The sequence below is a fragment of the Perca flavescens genome, chromosome 20 (assembly GCF_004354835.1).
Source record: "Perca flavescens isolate YP-PL-M2 chromosome 20, PFLA_1.0, whole genome shotgun sequence".
Taxonomy (NCBI): Eukaryota; Metazoa; Chordata; class Actinopteri; order Perciformes; family Percidae; genus Perca; species Perca flavescens.
The window spans coordinates 1,707,734-1,730,233 of NC_041350.1; the positions used below are offsets into that span (position 1 = coordinate 1,707,734).

The following is a 22,500-nucleotide window of genomic DNA, read 5'->3' on the forward strand; positions in this document are numbered from 1 at the left end:
ATTCTACAATAAGAATACAACCCTCAGAGGTTTTACTATAAATGAATGATAATGAATTTGGTTCATAGTGGGATTCTTAATATCTCTCCCCGAATACAACGCTGAGGTTAAGGTGAGATTAAAATACATTTATTAATCACATGTTATTATGCTGTGTTAAAAACAATTCCATGACTTTTCCAAAACTGGAATTTGCATTTTTCAAATTCCATAACTTTTCCAGGTTTTTTACAAAACGTATGAACCCTGCTTATTAATGTTTTTGCCAATTTTTTTCAAAAGGTTATTTTGGACAATCTGTGAGTTTTTTTGTTGCCTCAAGATTGTCGGCAAGATTTTTTTTCATCTTTTTTTTCAATGTTTTTGTCACTTTATTTTAAAATCCATGCAGACATGTCCCAGGACCTCCATAGGTAGTTTGAGATCTCAACCGCTAACATTAGATCCAGCAGCAGTGGGTCAGAGGACCACTAACATTAGACCCAGCAGCAGTGGGTCAGACCACTAACGTTAGACCCAGCAGCAGTGGGTCAGAGGACCACTAACATTAGACCCAGCAGCAGTGGGTCAGACCACTAACATTAGACCCAGCAGCAGTGGGTCAGAGGACCACTAACATTAGACCCAGCAGCAGTGGGTCAGACCACTAACGTTAGACCCAGCAGCAGTGGGTCAGACCACTAACATTAGACCCAGCAGCAGTGGGTCAGACCACTAACGTTAGACCCAGCAGCAGTGGGTCAGACCACTAACATTAGACCCAGCAGCAGTGGGTCAGACCACTAACATTAGACCCAGCAGCAGTGGGTCAGACCACTAACGTTAGACCCAGCAGCAGTGGGTCAGACCACTAACGTTAGATCCAGCAGCAGTGGGTCAGACCACTAACGTTAGACCCAGCAGCAGTGGGTCAGACCACTAACGTTAGACCCAGCAGCAGTGGGTCAGACCACTAACATTAGACCCAGCAGCAGTGGGTCAGACCACTAACGCAGACCCAGCAGCAGTGGGTCAGACCTCTAACGTTAGACCCAGCAGCAGTGGGTCAGACCACTAACGTTAGACCCAGCAGCAGTGGGTCAGACCACTAACGTTAGACCCAGCAGCAGTGGGTCAGACCACTAACGTTAGACCCAGCAGCAGTGGGTCAGACCACTAACGTTAGACCCAGCAGCAGTGGGTCAGACCACTAACATTAGACCCAGCAGCAGTGGGTCAGACCACTAACATTAGACCCAGCAGCAGTGGGTCAGACCACTAACATTAGACCCAGCAGCAGTGGGTCAGACCACTAACGTTAGACCCAGCAGCAGTGGGTCAGACCACTAACATTAGACCCAGCAGCAGTGGGTCAGACCACTAACGTTAGACCCAGCAGCAGTGGGTCAGACCACTAACGTTAGACCCAGCAGCAGTGGGTCAGACCACTAACATTAGACCCAGCAGCACTGGGTCAGACCTCTAACGTTAGACCCAGCAGCACTGGGTCAGACCTCTAACGTTAGACCCAGCAGCAGTGGGTCAGACCACTAACATTAGACCCAGCAGCAGTGGGTCAGACCACTAACGTTAGACCCAGCAGCAGTGGGTCAGACCACTAACGTTAGATCCAGCAGCAGTGGGTCAGACCACTAACGTTAGACCCAGCAGCAGTGGGTCAGACCACTAACGCAGACCCAGCAGCAGTGGGTCAGACCTCTAACGTTAGACCCAGCAGCACTGGGTCAGACCACTAACGTTAGACCCAGCAGCAGTGGGTCAGACCACTAACGTTAGACCCAGCAGCAGTGGGTCAGACCACTAACGTTAGACCCAGCAGCAGTGGGTCAGACCACTAACATTAGACCCAGCAGCAGTGGGTCAGACCACTAACGTTAGACCCAGCAGCAGTGGGTCAGACCACTAACGTTAGACCCAGCAGCACTGGGTCAGACCACTAACGTTAGACCCAGCAGCAGTGGGTCAGACCACTAACGTTAGACCCAGCAGCAGTGGGTCAGACCTCTAACATTAGACCCAGCAGCACTGGGTCAGACCACTAACATTAGACCCAGCAGCAGTGGGTCAGACCACTAACATTAGACCCAGCAGCAGTGGGTCAGACCACTAACGTTAGACCCAGCAGCAGTGGGTCAGACCACTAACGTTAGACCCAGCAGCAGTGGGTCAGACCACTAACGTTAGACCCAGCAGCAGTGGGTCAGACCACTAACGTTAGACCCAGCAGCAGTGGGTCAGACCACTAACATTAGACCCAGCAGCAGTGGGTCAGACCACTAACGTTAGACCCAGCAGCAGTGGGTCAGACCACTAACGTTAGACCCAGCAGCACTGGGTCAGACCACTAACGTTAGACCCAGCAGCAGTGGGTCAGACCACTAACATTAGACCCAGCAGCAGTGGGTCAGACCACTAACGTTAGACCCAGCAGCAGTGGGTCAGACCACTAACGTTAGACCCAGCAGCACTGGGTCAGACCTCTAACGTTAGACCCAGCAGCACTGGGTCAGACCTCTAACGTTAGACCCAGCAGCAGTGGGTCAGACCACTAACATTAGACCCAGCAGCAGTGGGTCAGACCACTAACGTTAGACCCAGCAGCAGTGGGTCAGACCACTAACGTTAGATCCAGCAGCAGTGGGTCAGACCACTAACGTTAGACCCAGCAGCAGTGGGTCAGACCACTAACGTTAGACCCAGCTCTAACATTAGACCCAGCAGCACTGGGTCAGACCACTAACGTTAGACCCAGCAGCAGTGGGTCAGACCACTAACGTTAGACCCAGCAGCAGTGGGTCAGACCTCTAACATTAGACCCAGCAGCAGTGGGTCAGACCACTAACATTAGACCCAGCAGCAGTGGGTCAGACCACTAACATTAGACCCAGCAGCAGTGGGTCAGACCACTAACGTTAGACCCAGCAGCAGTGGGTCAGACCACTAACGTTAGACCCAGCAGCAGTGGGTCAGACCACTAACGTTAGACCCAGCAGCAGTGGGTCAGACCACTAACGTTAGACCCAGCAGCAGTGGGTCAGACCTCTAACATTAGACCCAGCAGCACTGGGTCAGACCACTAACATTAGACCCAGCAGCAGTGGGTCAGACCACTAACATTAGACCCAGCAGCAGTGGGTCAGACCACTAACATTAGACCCAGCAGCAGTGGGTCAGACCACTAACGTTAGACCCAGCAGCAGTGGGTCAGACCACTAACGTTAGACCCAGCAGCAGTGGGTCAGACCACTAACGTTAGACCCAGCAGCAGTGGGTCAGACCACTAACGTTAGACCCAGCAGCAGTGGGTCAGACCACTAACGTTAGACCCAGCAGCACTGGGTCAGACCACTAACATTAGACCCAGCAGCAGTGGGTCAGACCACTAACATTAGACCCAGCAGCAGTGGGTCAGACCACTAACGTTAGACCCAGCAGCACTGGGTCAGACCACTAACGTTAGACCCAGCAGCACTGGGTCAGACCACTAACGTTAGACCCAGCAGCACTGGGTCAGACCACTAACATTAGACCCAGCAGCAGTGGGTTGCTTACCGTTACCTCGTCGCCACATCGTTCACAGAAAACGAGCCGAATAAAGCCGCCACTCGTGGCGATAACAACGTGCTTTGTGTGGATGAAGAATGCAGTTAATCGGACTCATTTAGCGCCCGGCTCTCTGCCTCGTAGCGTTGCGACTTCACCGCTCGTTTGTCCGTTACTGCAAAAACCTCAGCTCCGAGACCTGCCGGTAGTCGGCTTAATATCCGAAGTTTATACGTTACCAACGGTACACATGTGACACATGACTGCTGCTCCACTGATTAGAATGGAGATGGTTTGGAGGACTTGATTGTGTGTGTCCCATTTCAACAGAAAACCAGTTTGAGAAGACATCGATTTGAAGGTAGTTTCATGTCGCAGCAGCAGATTTGCCTTTAACGTGTGTGTGTGTGTGTGTGTGTGTGTGTGTGTGTGTGTGTGTGTGTGTGTGTGTGTGTGTGTGTGTGTGTGTGTGTGTTAGGGCTGCTCCCTCTTAGTCGATTAGTCAACTAATCGGTGGTTTTGGTCTTAGTCAACTTAGATTTCTTTAGTCCATTAGTCATGTTTGATGCTGTTTTCATGCTGAATGACTTCTTTCCAAGAAACGTACGAGCACATCTCTGGTAAACACAAGAATTAAAGTGGTGCTTTTAGCACGACTCTTAGTGGAGAAACTCAGATTTACAGATCTGTCGATTTAAATCAACTAATCGATTAGTCGATACGACTGAACGATTGTTAGTCCACTAAGAATTTCTTCAATCAGCCCTAATGTGTGTGCGTCTGTGTGTGTGTGTGTGTGTGTGTGTGTGTGTGTGTGTGAGTTTTAGAGTTCAGAGAACATGAGGTTTGCTTTCAGAAAACCTGTAAATGATGCAACATTTAAAACGTAAATCGGTGAAGAAATTGCACTCAAACAAGTCACGATTCCAGCGAAACGAAAAACTGCAACCTGAGCAGAGAACTGAAGGTGGAGAAGAAGAAGAGGGGATGAAAGAAAAGTGCAGAGGAAGCTGAGCTCTGCAGTGACGCAGAGACAGAAAAAAAACTGTTTTACAGTGTGTGTGTGTGTGTGTGTGTGTGTGTGTGTGTGTGTGTGTGTGTGAGAGAGAGAGTGTGTGTGTGTGTGTGTGGTGTGAGTGAGTGAGTGAGTGAGTGTGTGTGTGTGTGTGTGTGTGTGTGTGTGTGTGTGTGTGTGTGTGTGTGTGTGTGTGTGTGTGTGTGTGTGAGAGAGAGTGTGTGTGTGTGTGTGTGTGAGTGAGTGAGAGAGAGAGAGTGTGTGTGTGTGTGTGTGTGTGTGTGTGTGTGTGTGAGAGAGAGAGAGTGTGTGTGTGTGTGTGTGTGTGTGTGTGTGTGTGTGTGTGTGTGTGTGTGTGGGAGAGAGAGAGAGTGTGTGTGTGTGTGTGTGTGTGTGTGTGGGAGAGAGAGAGAGTGTGTGTGTGTGTGTACATTCAGACTGTGTGCCAGCAGCTGATCTATTTTTAGCTTCCACAGACTGACAGCAGAGAGACTAAAGGAGAAGAAATAAGAGAGAGGAATGATGGAGGAGAGAGAGGAAGAGGAGTGATGGTTTTGAAAAGAAGAAGAGAGGAAGAGAGGAAGAGAGGAAGGGAGGAGATAAGAGAGGAGTGGAGAGACGTGTGCATCTGATTATGATCACTGATGATGCAATAAAGACACGATGTCATCACAGCGGTAATACAACTGAGACTTATTTATTAAATTATAATTTTTTTCGGAGCCAAAGTTTACTTCAAATAACGTAGAGTAGTGTTTGTATTTGCTCATCTTTAAACAGGTTAACAGCTGCTTGTTTTTCTTAAAAAAAACAGCTTTAAAAACGAATAAAAAAATCCAATTTTTATTCTGAAAATATTCCAATACGTATACGGACGTGCGTCTGACGTGAGCGGGTTGACAATTCAACTCTTTAGCCTTAAAAAGAACAAATGAACGTGGTCATATCGTTGCCACTATATTGTTGTTATTATTATGGCGTTAATATCCTCAGCCTGTTCTCTACCAAACGTTTGAAAAGCTACGAGAAGTTAGTCGCTGTAATTCCTATGATTTCCACATTGACTAACCTGTAGTTTACCGTTAGCTAGCTACTGTAAATGTAGGCTACATTTAAAATGCCATATGTTCCCTCAAGTGTTCCCTCAAGTGTTCCCAGAGTGTTCCCAGTGTGTTCCCAGAGTGTTCCCAGTGTGTTCAGTTTTCCCAGTGTTCCCAGTGTGTTCCTAGTGTGTTCCCAGAGTGTTCCCAGAGTGTTCAGTTTTCCCAGTGTTCCCAGTGTGTTCCCAGTGTGTTCCCAGTGTGTTCCCAGAGTGTTCCCAGAGTGTTCCCAGAGTGTTCCCAGAGTGTTCAGTTTTCCCAGTGTTCCCAGTGTGTTCCCAATGTTTTCCCAGTGTGTTCAGTTTTCCCAGTGTTCCCAGTGTTCCCAGTGTGTTCAGTGTTCCCAGTGTGTTCCCAGTGTGTTCCCAGTGTGTTCAGTGTTCCCAGTGTGTTCCCAGTGTGTTCCCAGTGTGTTCAGTGTTCCCAGAGTGTCCCCAGTGTGTTCAGTGTTCCCAGTGTGTTCCCAGTGTGTTCAGTGTTCCCAGTGTGTTCCCAGTGTGTTCCCAGTGTGTTCAGTGTTCCCAGTGTGTTCCCAGTGTGTTCAGTGTTCCCAGTGTGTTCCCAGTGTGTTCCCAGTGTGTTCAGTGTTCCCAGTGTGTTCCCAGTGTGTTCAGTGTTCCCAGTGTGTTCCCAGTGTGTTCCCAGTGTGTTCAGTGTTCCCAGAGTGTCCCCAGTGTGTTCAGTGTTCCCAGTGTGTTCCCAGTGTTCCCAGTGTGTTCAGTGTTCCCAGTGTGTCCCCAGTGTGTTCAGTGTTCCCAGTGTGTTCCCAGTGTGTTCCCAGTGTGTTCAGTGTGTTCCCAGTGTGTTCCCAGTGTGTTCCCAGTGTGTTCCCTGAGTGTTCCCAGAGTGTTTCCAGTGTTCCCAGAGTGTTCCCAGTGTTCCCAGTGTGTTCCCAGTGTGTTCCCAGAGTGTTCCCAGAGTGTTCCCAGAGTGTTCCCAGAGTGTTCCCAGAGTGTTTCCAGTGTTCCCAGAGTGTTTCCAGTGTTCCCAGAGTGTTCCCATTGTTCCCAGTGTGTTCCCATTGTTCCCAGTGTGTTGCCAGAGTGTTCCCAGTGTTCCCAGAGTGTTCCCAGAGTGTTCCCAGAGTGTTCCCAGAGTGTTCCCAGAGTGTTTCCAGTGTTCCCAGAGTGTTTCCAGTGTTCCCAGAGTGTTCCCATTGTTCCCAGTGTGTTCCCATTGTTCCCAGTGTGTTGCCAGAGTGTTCCCAGTGTTCCCAGTGTGTTCCCAGAGTGTTCCCAGTGTTCCCAGAGTGTTCCCAGTGTGTTCCCATTGTTCCCAGTGTGTTGCCAGAGTGTTCCCAGTGTTCCCAGTGTGTTGCCAGAGTGTTCCCAGTGTTCCCAGTGTGTTGCCAGAGTGTTCCCAGTGTGTTTCCATTGTTCCCAGTGTGTTGCCAGAGTGTTCCCAGTGTTCCCAGTGTGTTCCCAGTGTGTTGCCAGAGTGTTGCCAGAGTGTTCCCATTGTTCCCAGTGTGTTGCCAGTGTTCCCAGTGTGTTGCCAGTGTGTTCCCAGTGTGTTGCCAGAGTGTTCCCAGTGTTCCCAGTGTGTTCCCATTGTTCCCAGTGTGTTGCCAGTGTGTTCCCAGTGTGTTGCCAGAGTGTTCCCAGTGTTCCCAGTATGTTCCCATTGTTCCCAGTGTGTTGCCAGAGTGTTCCCAGTGTTCCCAGTGTTCCTGTTACCTGAGGGCGGGGGTGTCCTGTCACCAGACACTGCAGCTCCAGAGTCTCTCCCTCTCTGATGGTGTAAACTCGCTCACTGTAGCGCTCCTCCTCCACGTTACAGGCCTGACCCGAGTGCACAATCCGCACCGTAGGGGGTGCTGTGGAGACACACACACACACACACACACACACACACACACACACACACACACACACACACACACACACACACACACACACAAGGTTACTTCACTTCATGAAGGTTGCCACGTGACACAGAACCATAGACAGTATATATATATATATATATATATATATATATATATATATATATATATATATATAAATAATGGAGCAGCAGGTCCTGTGTCTCTGGTCTGAGACCAGTGGAGGATATCAGAAGTCTCTTTCCCGGTGCTGGCTGAGTGTTACTGAGCAGCCTCCAACTGAGCTTGAAGACGTAGATGTGACGTGAGCAACCTGTCTGAAAGTGTGAAGTCTTCTGGTAGCTGTGAGAGAGAAATCTCAATCATTCCCAATCTTACAGAGACGGAGAGTGTAGGTATATGTAAGGAGATAACATAGACACAGGCTAATTACTGATCACTAACATGATAGTTAACATTAGTAATTACTGATCATTAACATGCTAGTTAACATTAGTAATTACTGATCCCTAACATGCTAGTTAACATTAGTAATTACTGATCCCTAACATGCTAGTTAACATTAGTAATTACTGATCACTAACATTAACATTAGTAATTACTGATCACTAACATACTAGTTAACATTAGTAATTACTGATCATTAACATGCTAGTTAACATTAGTAATTACTGATCACTAACATGCTAGTTAACATTAGTAATTACTGATCATTAACATGCTAGTTAACATTAGTAATTACTGATCACTAACATGCTAGTTAACATTAGTAATTACTGATCACTAACATACTAGTTAACATTAGTAATTACTGATCATTAACATGCTAGTTAACATTAGTAATTACTGATCACTAACATGCTAGTTAACATTAGTAATTACTGATCACTAACATGCTAGTTAACATTAGTAATTAAACAGCTAATGGAAGTCCAAACTGCCTGTGAGCTTCTCCTGTACTATACGGTAATTCCTCTACTGTGTGACAGTAAGTCTCGTGGTTATGACCCAATCGTTAGCCTATTGTTATAAAAGCGTCTGCTACGGAGCCATAACGTGAGCTACAAGGTAATGGAGCCTTTTATACATTGTCGTGTTTCTTTAGAAATAAACAACAGACAAATAGAGTCTTTAAACGCTTCAGATGTAAAGTTATTCTCTGTCAAAGTGACGTCAGAATGAATGGGAGTCAATGGGATGCTAACGGGAGGTGATGGCTTGGTAGCATCAACATGGTGCCATAGGAGGTTCAAGTTCTGAAGTGAAGCTGACCCCCCTTGGTCAGAACGTTACGTAGCTCCATTTGTTCCGTAAAGTTAAAAACTTTCCTTTTCTGTTCAAACGGGGCTGGGTGAAAAGTGCTGACTCATGGGAGCGTTTTTTTTCGGGATAGGTCTCCTATCAGCAGCAGGACCACTGGAGGTCAGATCTGATGAACGCAGTCTGTCTGGAACAGTCCAGATAATTAAAGTTGTGACATTTTAAAACATCAGGAGAGGAAATGAATGTTTAATTTGAGGAGGTTTTTGGGCAGGCGGGACCAGTGACCCTGATCTGTTCCTGTGTGCGGTTTTTATTTTTAGACTTTACGCCTCTATTTGTGCCTGACCTGCCTGCTTCTGTTACAGGAGTCTGACCCGTGGGCGTATCGGTGCACAAACCACTTAAAACTGCTTAAATACCTCGAATTTAACACTCAAATCAGCTGTTCTTCCACTGCAGAGGGGAAGAGAAGAGAAGAGAGGAGAGGAGAGGAGATGAGAGGAGAGGAGAGGGGAAGAGAGGAGAAGAGAGGAGAGGAGATGAGAGGAGAGGAGAAGAGAGGGGAGGAGAGGAGAGGAGGAAAAGAGAATGAGGTGAAGAAGAGGAGGAGGAGTAGAGAAAGATGAAGATGAAGAGGATGATGTGGCTGTCCCACTTTTAGATTCTGGATTTTTCTTCGTCCTCTGATGACTTGCTGATCTCATCAAAACACACACACACACACACACACACACACACACACACACACAGGTAACACACACACACAGGTAACACACACATACACACGCACACACGCACACATACGCACGCACACACACACACACACAGGTAACACACACACACGTCACACACACACACACACGTAACACACACACGCACACACACACACACACACACACACACACACAGGTAACACACACACGCACACACACACACACACACACACACACACACACACACAAAAACGGACTGAAAAATCAAGACGCAATATTAAAAGATTATTTTTTAAGTGATGAAAACTGTGAAAATGCAACAACTGACTTCCTGTATAAACTGTAAACGTTACGGACGAACAGGAAACTAAACTTGAGCATTGAGTCGATTTATTGTAAGAAGTTCAGCTTTTCATCTGTATTCCCCTCTCATCCCTCCATCCTCTGATCCTGTTCTGGCTCAGGTGTTTTTCCATTTTCCCCTAAAACCAGGTATTAGTCTAATCCGTGCGCTCTCTGCAGCGAGCGCCACAAACCGTTTACCTTCTTATAAAAGATGAATCCTGTCTGAAGCCTGCAGAACATTCAGGAATTACACCGCCCCGAGGCTCCCAACAGACAAACTGACAGACTCAGATTATTATTCTAAGTGTGTGACAACATTATGGGATGGATCCCTCCAGAGATAGACCTTTTAGTTAAAGAGTAAGATCCTTTTAGTTTAACATGAAACAGCCCCGAAATCACCATCACCAAACTCCACCAGACTCCATGTAAATAATCAGGACTTTTAGCGTGTATAGAGCCAGCATATCTCCACCAGACTCCATGTAAATAATCAGGACTTTTAGTGTGTATAGAGCCAGCATATCTCCACCAGACTCCATGTAAATAATCAGGACTTTTAGTGTGTATAGAGCCAGCATATCTCCACCAGACTCCATGTAAATAATCAGGACTTTTAGTGTGTATAGAGCCAGCATATCTCCACCAGACTCCATGTAAATAATCAGGACTTTTAGCGTGTATAGAGCCAACATATCTCCACCAGACTCCATGTAAATAATCAGGATTTTTAGTGTGTATAGAGCCAGCATATCTCCACCAGACTCCATGTAAATAATCAGGATTTTTAGTGTGTATAGAGCCAGCATATCTCCACCAGACTCCATGTAAATAATTATCATTATCATTAGATACACACAAAATAACACTATTAAAAGCCATCTTGGTTCGTCTTTCCACTGTTTCAACAATCACAGCTCTGGTTAGTGCCAGTGTAAAGATTTTTTAGATCATCATAAATTTTAGTTTTAACATCAGAACGAACCTCCGATTGTTTCCAAACACTCTGACCTCCTGCAGGGAAATCTGGGATCTGTTTCCATCCCTTTAATGCTCTAATCCCTCCATCCCTTTAATTCAGGAAGTGGTTTGAAAGACACACACACACACACACACACACACACACACACACACACACACACACACACACACACACACACACACACACACACACAGTGGTTAAATCAGGGCGAGCTCCTGCTGCCCTCGCTGCTCTACTGTACAGGCCTGAGGCTGTGTGTGTGTGTGTGTGTGTGTGTGTGTGTGTGTGTGTGTGTGTGTGTGTGTGTGTGTGTGTGTGTGTGTGTGTGTGTGTGTGTGTGAGAGCGTGTGCGTGTGTGTGAGTGAGTCATCCTCCAGCAAAGTAGAGCTGCAGTCTCATCCAGTGTGTGTGATGTTGCTGATAAATGAAATAACTCAACACGGGACTGTCCTCGCCTTGTTTGTTCCAGCATCATTCTGACCTATATTTAGGTTTCTAGTGGCGGCGCCCTCTAGAGGCCGTAGTAGTTCTGACGGGAGCAAAGCTGGAAGTAAGGTGAGGAAGAATAAGAGCACTGAGCATCCTGAAGAAAGCTGCTTAAAATCGGCCAACACAGCAAACAAATAAGCAGTAGTGTATTCAGATTCAGGATTAGTATAAGTATAGTAACTGGAGAGGTTCAATAGACCCTTTGCACGTGACGTCACACTCTACTCTCGCGAATTATGAACGCCATGACGGAGGCGGAAGAGCTATTTTGTAGACGGACGGCAAGTCAAACCTATGAGTCAAACGAGTGTGTTCGCTGTTCTTGTTCTCACATACACAATCTGCAGAGTAATCCACACCAACACAAGCATGTGTATGTATTGCCTTTCTGTTTTAAGTGACAAATGATAATAATAAAACTTCCTCACCCAGCTAGCTGCCTTGCTAACCAGCTGTTCCTGCTAACAGGTCCCACATAACTATCATCGGTTATTCAGTGACCTACATATCCCAAAAAGTAAGATGTTCCCTTGATCATTTAACTTAACACACATACAAAAAATATTGTTTAAATTAAAGATGACATGGCACGGAAACTAGCTTCAAAAAGGCCAAACAACTGAATTAAATGCGGGTCTGCGGAGCTCCTACCCCGGTTAGCCGACCAGCTAGCTGCAGCCAGAGCCATATCGCTCTGCTAGCTTTGGACTGCTCGCTAGCTGCTGCCCATCGCGTCGAAATAGCCACCGGTCAGCAGCGAATATAATCACAGATAAGAAGATGGCTAGATGTTACATTATGTGTGGTTAATACTGATCATAGTCACTCCGTGATTTACCGCATGGATTAACGTGTGATGAATTATTTCCCAGAGCTGGGATTGGCTCAGCCAGTGAACAACGGTAGCTACGTGCCTGTAGCTAGCTTGCCGTGCTAGCTGATAGCCGTTAGCTGCTAGCTGCCGTCCTGTGAGTGTATTCAGACAGGCTTCTGTGATAATCATCCCAATAACAATCCACAGTGGTGTGGCTATGGACAGGTGATGTCACGTCTTGAAGTGTATACCCCCAAAAAAACAAAACAAACAGTAGTGCGGTAGTAGCTGCTAGCTGCTAGTTGTAGCAGGAAAAGGTAAACAGTAGTGTGCCGATCGGAGCGTAGTGTGTGAAGAGTGAAGGGCAGATTTGTTTACAAGGGAAGAAGCTTGGAGTAACGTAACTATGGAGAACATGGCAGATGAACAACACACGGAAGAGCCTTTTGAGTTTGATGGTCGTCCTTATTTATTCGAATCCAAGTATACAGACGAAGAAGAACTAGCCTCACGAGAGTTGGAAAGAACGAGACAGACAGAGGGGCAACAGGCAGATGAACTTGCTGCTCCAAGCGTAAGCTAAAGCTGGCCTTCAGTAACTGGAAGACATAGCCACACCACCACCGCTCCATGGATTGTTATTGGGATGATTATCACAGAAGCCTGGCTGACTACACTCACCGGACGGCAGCTAACGGCTAGCGGGGCAAGCTAGCTACCGGCAGGATCGAGATAGGGACCAGGGTAGGTGAATTTAAACAATGTCTGAAGAAGAAGATAGTAGTAGTAGTAGTAGTAGTAGTATTACAGTTTATTTAGCGTTATTTATTTGAAACTAAGGAAACTTTCCGCTCGTCTACTTCACTGTTTAGCTTGTGCTTCCGGTGATTCTGCCGTCTGTCATGGCGTCGTCACGTGGTCGTGGTCACGTGTTTGCAAAGGGTCAATACTGGGAAAAATTAACGCAACATCGGTGCTGCGCAACCGGTACAAGTCCACAGCTTTCCACGGACGCTGAACACGGCAACGTCCGAAGCTTCCTGGACAGGTGTTCTAGGACTCAGATGCCTTCTTCGATCGGTTAAGATAGATAAGATAAGATATACTTTACTGTCCCCGAAGGGAAATTTGTTTTGGACTCCCGCAGCTTTACAAAGACAACACAAAATACAGAAAATAAGCATCTCTCAACACATACTCTCATGCAACACAAAACATGCTCTCATATACATTAGACAGGTCCCTATATACGTACTGCACAACTAACATGTTGCACAACCCAAATAGCCTACGTATTGCACAACATATTGCACAACCCAAATAGCTTGCATATTGCACAAATGACATAATGCACAACCCAAATAGCTTACGTATTGCACAAATGACATAATGCACAACCCAAATAGCCTACATATTGCACAACTAACATATTGCACAACCCAAATAGCCTGCATATTGCACAAATGACATAATGCACAACCCAAATAGCCTACGTATTGCACAACTAACATATTGCACAACCCAAATAGCCTACGTATTGCACAACTAACATATTGCACAACCCAAATAGCCTGCATATTGCACAACCCAAATAGCCTGCATATTGCACAAATGACATAATGCACAACCCAAATAGCCTACGTATTGCACAACTAGCATATTGCACAACCCAATTAGCCTGCATATTGCACAAATGACAGAGAGTTAGGCCGCAATCAGACTTTCCATTCATTCTGAATGGGGGTAGTGTGTTTAGGCTGCAGGGGGGGACACGCAAAGAAACGCAGTGTGTCTGCAATAAAAAGTTGTGTGTGTGTGTCTCTGTTTGTGTGTGTGTGTGTCTCTGTTTGTGTGTGTGTCTCTGTTTGTGTGTGTGTCTCTGTTTGTGTGTGTGTGTGTGTGTGTGTGTGTGTGTGTGTGCCTCTGTTTGTGTGTGTGTGTCTGTGTGTGTGTGTGTGTGTGTGTGTGTGTGTGTGTCTCTGTTTGTGTGTGTGTCTCCAGTCTGTGGTGTCCTCAGGTGTTCAGGGAGCCTGGGAGCAGCTGAGCTAAATGCCTGATCGCCCATAGTACGGAGCTTGGTCCTGGGGGTTTCAGGAGGCATGCTGAACCAGAGCGGAGGGAACATGTGGAGGTTTTTGGTTTGAGGTAGAGGGGAGCATCACTATGGATGCAATGGTCGGTAAGAAAGAAAACCTCGTACTCTATCCTGAGTGAGACCGGAAGCCAGTGGAGGGATTTGAGGATGGGGGGTTGATGTGGTCATCTTTCGAAAGTTTTATCATATCACACCTATCCTCCAATCTCTCCACTGGCTTCCTGTGCATTTTCGCACAGATTTTAAAATTCTTTTATTTGTTTTTAAATGTCTGCATGATTTGGCCCCCAAGTATTTGTCCGATTTGACTGTACCCTATACCCCCTCTCGGTGGACCAGGCACTACTGGTCATCCCTAAGACCAAACGTAAATCCAGGGGTGATCGTGCGTTTGCGGTGGCAGCTCCGAGACTCTGGAATGAACTGCCTTTGCACATCAGACTGACCGAGTCTCTTCCCGTTTTTAAATCTCGTCTTAAAACTCATTTATTTTCTTTGGCTTTTAACTCAGTTTGAGGGATGATTTTTGAGGCTGTTTTTCTTTTTAGAATTCTTTTGTATTGCTATTTTATTGTTCCATTGTGTCACTACTATATGTTATTGCTTATTTTAGATTGTGTTCAGCACTTTGGTCAACTATGTTGTTTTTAAAGTGCTTTATAAATAAAGGTGGATTGGATTGGATGTTTGCGGAGCAGACGGGGGTTGGGGGTAGTCCTGATGAAGAGTTGAGGGTCATCGGCCTATTACTTTGCCGCATCCCGGACAGCTCCCACTGGCGTGCGCCAGGCAGATCCACCGTTATAATAGCAATCCTCCACGGAACAAGCGCAAGAGTCATTTATCCCGCCGGTATCATAGCAACAGCGCCCGAGATCCACCCCCAAAGCTACTTGCGTTTCACGTTTGATACTTAAAATAGGGCCCTTTATATCGACCAAACTGTGAATGAGAAGACTATATGACACATGCAATAATACAGTCAAATATATTTTACTTTTTGGATTAAATAAAAGCCTATCAGTAAACTAAACATGTCTGGCCATTGGTGTGATTCTTATTTTCCAGTGTGGCCCTCTGGGAAGATGAGTTTGACACCCCTGATGTACAGGATAAACAGGACAGGACCGAGTACTGGGCCCTGAGGGACACCACAGCTGATGTTGTGTGTCAGCTGTTTTTGGTGTGAATGCCCCATTAATGATCAGTTAACGAGGGTCGCTTTCAGGCTGAATAAAAAGAGAGAGAGACAGAGAGAGAGGGAGAGAGGGAGACTGAGAGGGAGAGAGAGAGAGAGGGGAGAGAAAGGGGGAGAGAGAGAGGGGAGAGGGAGAGAGGGAGAGAGGGAGAGAGGGAGAGAGGGAGAGAGGGAGAGAGAGAGAGAAAGAGGGAAAGAGAGAGAGAGAGAGAGGGAGAGAAAGAAGGAGAGAGAGAGAGAGAGGGAGAGAAAGAGGGAGAGAGAAAGGGAGAGAAAGAGGGAGAGAGAGAGGGAGAGAAAGAGGGAGAGAGAGAGAGAGAGGGAGAGAGATAGAGAGAGAAAGGGAGAGAAAGAGGGAGAGAGAGAGAAAGAGAGTGGGAGAGAGAGACTGAGAGAGAGAGAGAGAGAGAGAGAGAAAGAGGGAGAGAAATAGAGAGAGAAAGGGAGAGAAAGAGGGAGAGAGAGAGAGACAGAGAGGGGGAGAGAGACTGAGAGAGAGAGATAGAAAAAGAGGAATGAAGTTCAGAAACTCTTTCCACAAAAACATTGAAAAATAATCTGGAGCATCGTCGTTGAAATTTTAATAAAATGCCAACAATCCAATCAGGTCTCAGATCAGTCCACGACCTGATCTGAGACCTGATCTGATTTAATCCCCAGGTTCATTCAGGGATCACAACAAACCGTTTCCTCTAGTTCTCATTTATTTATGTCCGAGAGCAGGAAGTGGAGAGAGAGAGGTAGAGGGAGGAGAGAGAGAGAGAGAGAGAGAGAGAGAGAGGGAGAAGGAGGAGAGAGAGAGAGAGAGGGAGAGGGAGGAAGAGAGAGAGAGAGAGAGGGAGAGAGGGAGTGGGAGAGAGGGAGAGGGAGGGAAGACACACAGACATGAAACTAAATATTAAAACCACTATCTGTCCCAGATCCAAAGATGTCTCCGTCTCTCTCAGGTTCATTTCTAACTGGCTCAGGTCACCGTCAGCTCCACTGGGTTATTCATGTCATAGTCAAGATTTTTACATCCTCTCTCTCTCTCTCTCTCTCTCTCTCTCTCTCTCTCTCTCTCTCTCTCTCTCTCTCTCTCTCTCTCTCTCTCTCTCTCTCTCTCTCTCTCTCCATCTCTCTCTGTCTCTTTCTCTCCCTCTATCTCCATCTGTCTCACTCTCTTTCCCTCTCTCTCTCTCCCTCCATCTGTCTCTCTTGCTGTCTCCCTCTCTCTCTCTCTCTCTCTCTCTCTCTCTCTCTGCGTTATGTAAGCTCTGTCGTTTTATTTCTGGAGGATTCAGGATTTCTCCGAGGAAGCTGCCCAGTCAGTGTGACGACTAAAAATAACGGACATAACATCTGATCGGGGTTCCTAGACATCCTTTGAAAAATGCAATGGGTCTTAAAAGGGGGGGGGGCCCTGGCGTTGGGGGGGGGTGTCAGCTAATAAAAAGTGTCCAAAGAAGGGTCGAAGAAAGAAAGAAAAGCTTTAACGAAAGCGTCTGAAAGGTTGTGGAGTTCCTCCAGCAGATCCCAGGAGTCCTTGAGTAACTTAACTGCAGCCTAAGCATCTGTTGCTACGGTTACCTCCTGTTTAATAATCTGAACTGTGTCTGGAGTGATGCTGCCGGCCAATCAGAGAGCAGGATTCTGTGAGGTCACAGTATAACTAAGTAATCAGACATCCCAGCTCCGAAGAAATGATAATAATGATAATCTGATGCTGAGCAGAGAAGAACAGAGACGTTACCGAGCCTGATAACGTCATCATCATCATCTTCATCATCATCATCATCGTCACGCTCACCCTGTCATCATCGTCATCATCATCAGCATCAGCATCATCATCGTCACGCTCACCCTGTCATCATCAGCATCATCATCATCAGCATCATCATGGTCCCACTGCAGCACGTTACACATCATAACTCACACATGAGAGACGAGAGAGAGAGAGAGAGAGAGAGAGAGAGAGAGAGAGAGAGAGAGAGAGAGGAGAGAGATGGAGAGAAAGAGAGAGAGAGAGAAAGAGAGAGAGAGAGGAGAGAGAGAAAAAGAGAGAGAGGGGAGAGAGAGAGACAGAGAGGCAGAGAGAGAGAGAGAGGAGAGAAAGAAAGTGAGAGGCAGAAAGATGGAGAGAGAGAGAAGGAGAGAGAGAGAAAGAGAGAGAGAAGGAGAGAGATAGAGAGAGAGGGAGAGACGGAGAGAAAAGATAGCCAGATAGTGTTGTGTGTGTGTGTGTGTGTGTGTGTGTGTGTGTGTGTGTGTGTGTGTGTGTGTGTGATGAGTTGTGTCTTGTATTGTACTGCAGCTGTAATATTTGTGTCCCTGTACTATTTTCTTTATGTGGACATAAATAAATGGTTAAAATGTGTCTGTGTGTGTGTGTGTGTGTGTGTGTGTGTGTGTGTGACATCATGACTCAGAGCTTCAGCTGAGCCAAAGTAGACCACTTTTATATTCATTAACTTTATCGGTTATCAGGCCGATACAGATCATCTGCCAACAGCCATCTAGTCTTAAACACACTCAACACCTCAATCGGTGTGAACACAGCCTCCAAGCTGAGGCCCAGACCAGTGTGTGTGTGTGTGTGTGTGTGTGTGTGTGTGTGTGTGTGTGTGTGTGTGTGTGTGTGTGTGTGTGTGTGTGTGTGTGTGTGTGTGTGTGTGTGTGTGTGTGTGTCTGTGTGTGTGTGTGTCACATTCACAGTAAAAGCCAGATTACAAGTCCTCCCTACCAGACTCAACCTCTCTATCTGGTCTCCCTCATTGCTTGCATCACACCTCAGAACGTATCACCGAAACGGTCTGTCTCACATCCTAAATGGTTGCCATGCCTACAGAGGAATGTACATAGCACGTCATGACAGACTAGTAGACCTCGTAGTGAAGGACATATCAAATCACTTCCCTCCCTCAGTAAGAATGTACAAACATCATCAGGTAAAACCATCCATGTTCCCCCACTGCAGTAGTACCTCTAGTACTCTCTCTAGTACCTGGTGGCCAACACACCAGCTGTAGTTATTATCAACGAGGAGTCCAGGGAGGTGCAGGTTTTAGAGGTAGGCTGCAGCTTTGATTCCAGCATGGAGGAGTCTTTCTACACCAAGGTAGTTAAATACCAACCACTCCTAAACACCATCTCAGAGCTGGGCTATAGGTGCACACTACTAGTCTTCATATCTGGTAGCCTAGGAAACACACACAGGCTGGTAGTCAGAGGGCTGCAACTACTCGAAACGGCATGGCACGGGCGCACCACGGTGATGAGTCAGCACCTAAAACGTAAACATGTTGGAGTCCTTGATGAGGAGGAAGGGAGTTCAACAGCAGGGTAAAGTCACTACACTATCCTCCTTCTGTTCCGGTCTGAACGGAGGAACGTACCGTCCCTCCAGTAGCTCTTCTGGTGCTGCTGTTTACTCGTTATCCAGCTGACTAGCGTGACAAGCTAGCGTTAGCTCGGTAATAACAGTAATAAAGCAGCGGTGGTATAGTTTGCAAGACTAAAGACACGTTTTATTCACTCGCCTTTTTTGGCCCATTAATTTTTCACTCTGTTATGTATATATTATATGCTTTGTCCCATATCAGTTATTGTTGACAAATATAATAGTGTGTGGCGTATAAACGAACTTAACTTGCACTTACTACAATGATGGTAATAATTTAATGAATAAGTGTGTGTGTGTGTGTGTCTTTCTGTCTGTCTGTCTGTACAGACAAGTATCTTGAGACGTAGCTCACGTATGTGATGACGGCAGGACGTAGGTTTGTCACGTAGAGATCTTTAGTGCGCTTGCAAAACTGCAGTGTGAAACCACAACTTACCAGATCAAATGTAGACAATGTAACATGAAAACGCCCTAAAAGGCTCCATTACCTTGTAGCTCACGTTATGGCTCCGTAGCAGACGCTTTTATAACAATAGGCTAACGATTGGGTCATAACCACGAGACTTACTGTCACACAGTAGAGGAATTACCGTATAGTACAGGAGAAGCTCACAGGCAGTTTGGACTTCCATTATCTGTTTAGGTTTAATTACTAATGTTAACTAGCATGTTAGTGATCAGTAATTACTAATGTTAACTAGCATGGTAGTGATCAGTAATTACTAATGTTAACTAGCATGTTAGTGATCAGTAATTACTAATGTTAACTAGCATGTTAGTGATCAGTAATTACTAATGTTAACTAGCATGTTAGTGATCAGTAATTAGCCTGTGTCTATGTTATCTCCTTACATATACCTACACTCTCCGTCTCTGTGAGATTGGGAATGATTGAGATTTCTCTCTCACAGCTACCAGAAGACTTCACACTTTCAGACACGTTGCTCACGTCACATCTACGTCTTCAAGCTCAGTTGGAGGCTGCTCAGTAACACTCAGCCAGCACCGGGAAAGAGACTTCTGGTATCCTCCACTGGTCTCAGACCAGAGACACAGGGTCTGCTGGTCCAGTTTATATATACTGTCTATGGTCAGGAGGCAGGAGGCGGGCCAGAGGCGCTCCCAGTAATCTGCAGCACTCCGTCCTCATTACCGTACATTAACACTTATTAACACAGTAAACCCACAGCTAATGGCTTGATAAACACATGGGGGTGGGGGGGGGTGTTTCCTGTCTGCGAGGAGGAAACAGCTGAGAGAGAAGGAGGTCATTAAAAAACAATTCTAATTAATCCCAATTTCCCCGAGAAGGTAAAGAGAGAGAGAGCGGGTCGAATATTCAGAGTTAATCGTTTCATCAAAGTAGGGAAACACACACACACACACACACACACACACACACACAGACACACAGACACACAGACAGACACACACACACACACACAGACACACACACACACACACACACACACACACACACACACACAGAGACACACACACACACACACACAGACAGACACACACACACAAACACATAGACACACACACAGAAACACACACAGACAGACACACACACACAAACACATAGACACACACACACAGAAACACACACACAGACAGACACACACACACAAACACATAGACACACACACAGAAACACACACACACAGACAGACACACACACAAACACATAGACACACACACAGAAACACACACACAGACAGACACACACACACAAACACATAGACACACACACAGAAACACACACACAGACAGACACACACACACAAACACATAGACACACACACAGAAACACACACACAGACAGACACTTAACTTCTCCAGGACATGAACACCTGTTTCCTGGGTGAAAGTCTTGTGTTTTCTAGGGCTGTCAAAATTGTTCAAAAATGACGTTTGAATATTCCCTTTAAGATAACACCGAATATTCGAACTATTCGAACATCTGGTTGCGCATCAAGGTGGCGCGCGACATCGTGACGTCTAAATGATGTCATATCCGGCCCAGCCGAGGTCGCGCACGGCTCGACAAAGCGGAAACAGGAAGCCTGAATGAGTTCGCCGACAATCAGATGTCAGGACTCTCAGAGTGACTGCAGGTCTCTCCGGTAAACTCACCGGGTTACGATGAGTTCTTTTATGGTGAATGAAAGGCTCGATCCGACCAAGTAGCTCGGTGAATCAGATCGAAGCATTGAGGTCAACGCTGCTGCCAGTTCTGCCGTTGTTTACCTTTTTCTTCTTCTTCTGGTCCGTAGAAAGAGCAGCGTCGGTAGCCTTTGCTCATTAGCGCCCCCTCTGTTCAGGAGAAGACTGCAGCTAGTGTCTCGACCACCAGCGCAGCTATAAATAGTCACGGAGATTGTCAGTACCCGATCCGTTCCACCTGCACAATCCGTTCTGCGCATGCGCAGATAATACCGTTTTACGACCTGCCCGATCTGTTCCACGCTAGCCTCCACCCAAGCTAACGTTAGTTTAGCTAACAGCTAATTCGGCTAACCGCTAGCCGACAAATAACGCATGCGCAGAACGGATCGTGCGGGCAGAACGGACAGCTAGATTCAGTCTAAAATAACGTTAAGTCAAACATAACGGGAAAAGCAGGCTACAGCTACATTAAGACTTTACAGTAATAACAATAAAGACGAGTGTTGAGTGATTGTATTTTAAATGAGCACAAGTAAAGTAGAGCTGACGTAACAGCTGTTTTATTTTGAGGGTCTTTTAAAAGTTTGCATGCTGTCTTTAGTTTAGCTAAACTAACGTTAGCTTAACTGTGGAGGCTGACGGACGGCAGACCGCTACAATCAGCTAGCGGTTAGCCAAATGAACTGTTAGCTAAAGTAACGTTAGCTTCCCAGTGGAGGCTAACGGCAGACCGCTATAATCACCTAGCGGTCCGCCCGAATTAGCTATTAGCTAAACTAACGTTAGCTTCCCGGTGGAGGCTAGTGTGGGAACAGATCGGGTAGTGTCGTAAATCATCGTACCTACAGCGCATGCGCGAACATCTTGCGCATGCGCAGAATAGATTGTGCAGTTGGAACGAATCGGGTACTGACGGAGATCTCATGATGTCACATTTGTACGCGCCAGCTGGGCTGCGTCCGGTATGTAACGGCTTTCAGGCGCGCTAGCAACGCAGACAGCCAGACAGCCTCTGATACCGCCAGCGTTTTTTTTTTTTTTTTTATTCATTTTCACCTTCGAAATTCGGAGAACTGCTCCTCTCCCTCACCTGGGCCAGTCAGATCACATCCAACTCCTGATCCCAGCATGCATCAGTCAGATCACATCCAACTCTTGATCCCAGCATGCATCAGTCAGATCACATCCAACTCCTGATCCCAGCATGCATCAGTCAGATCACATCCAACTCCTGATCCCAGCATGCATCCTGGTCAGAAGGACTATACAGCCCAGTAGAAGGACTATCAGAACCTGGTCTGACCCGGCCCTGTCCCAGCTCCAGGACTTCTCCCAATAAGGACATGGTTGTGTGCCATATGTTACAGAACAGAGCCCTTTGTTTATTGTTATGATTTCATCTTGCTTGTACATTTTCCCAAGAGAACCACCGAAATAGCCTCCGAACAGGGCTTCTTTTAACTTCTAGAAGGATTTCAAAAATATCGTCTGAATATCGATATCGAGATATTGAAAAAAAATATCGAGATATTCATTTTTGTCAATATCTCCCACCCCTATTCAG

General features: G+C 46.4%; 1 protein-coding gene across 1 annotated transcript in view; it reads right to left on the reverse strand.

Moving 5' to 3' along the window:
• The window catches only part of mdga2a (MAM domain containing glycosylphosphatidylinositol anchor 2a), a 61,046-nt gene that overhangs the window by 30,201 nt on the left and 8,345 nt on the right, over nucleotides 1-22,500 (reverse strand). The window contains exon 2 of the mRNA XM_028566290.1: nucleotides 7,335-7,474. Within this exon, the coding sequence (XP_028422091.1) occupies nucleotides 7,335-7,474 (140 nt within the window). The remainder of the gene's footprint in view (nucleotides 1-7,334; nucleotides 7,475-22,500) is intronic.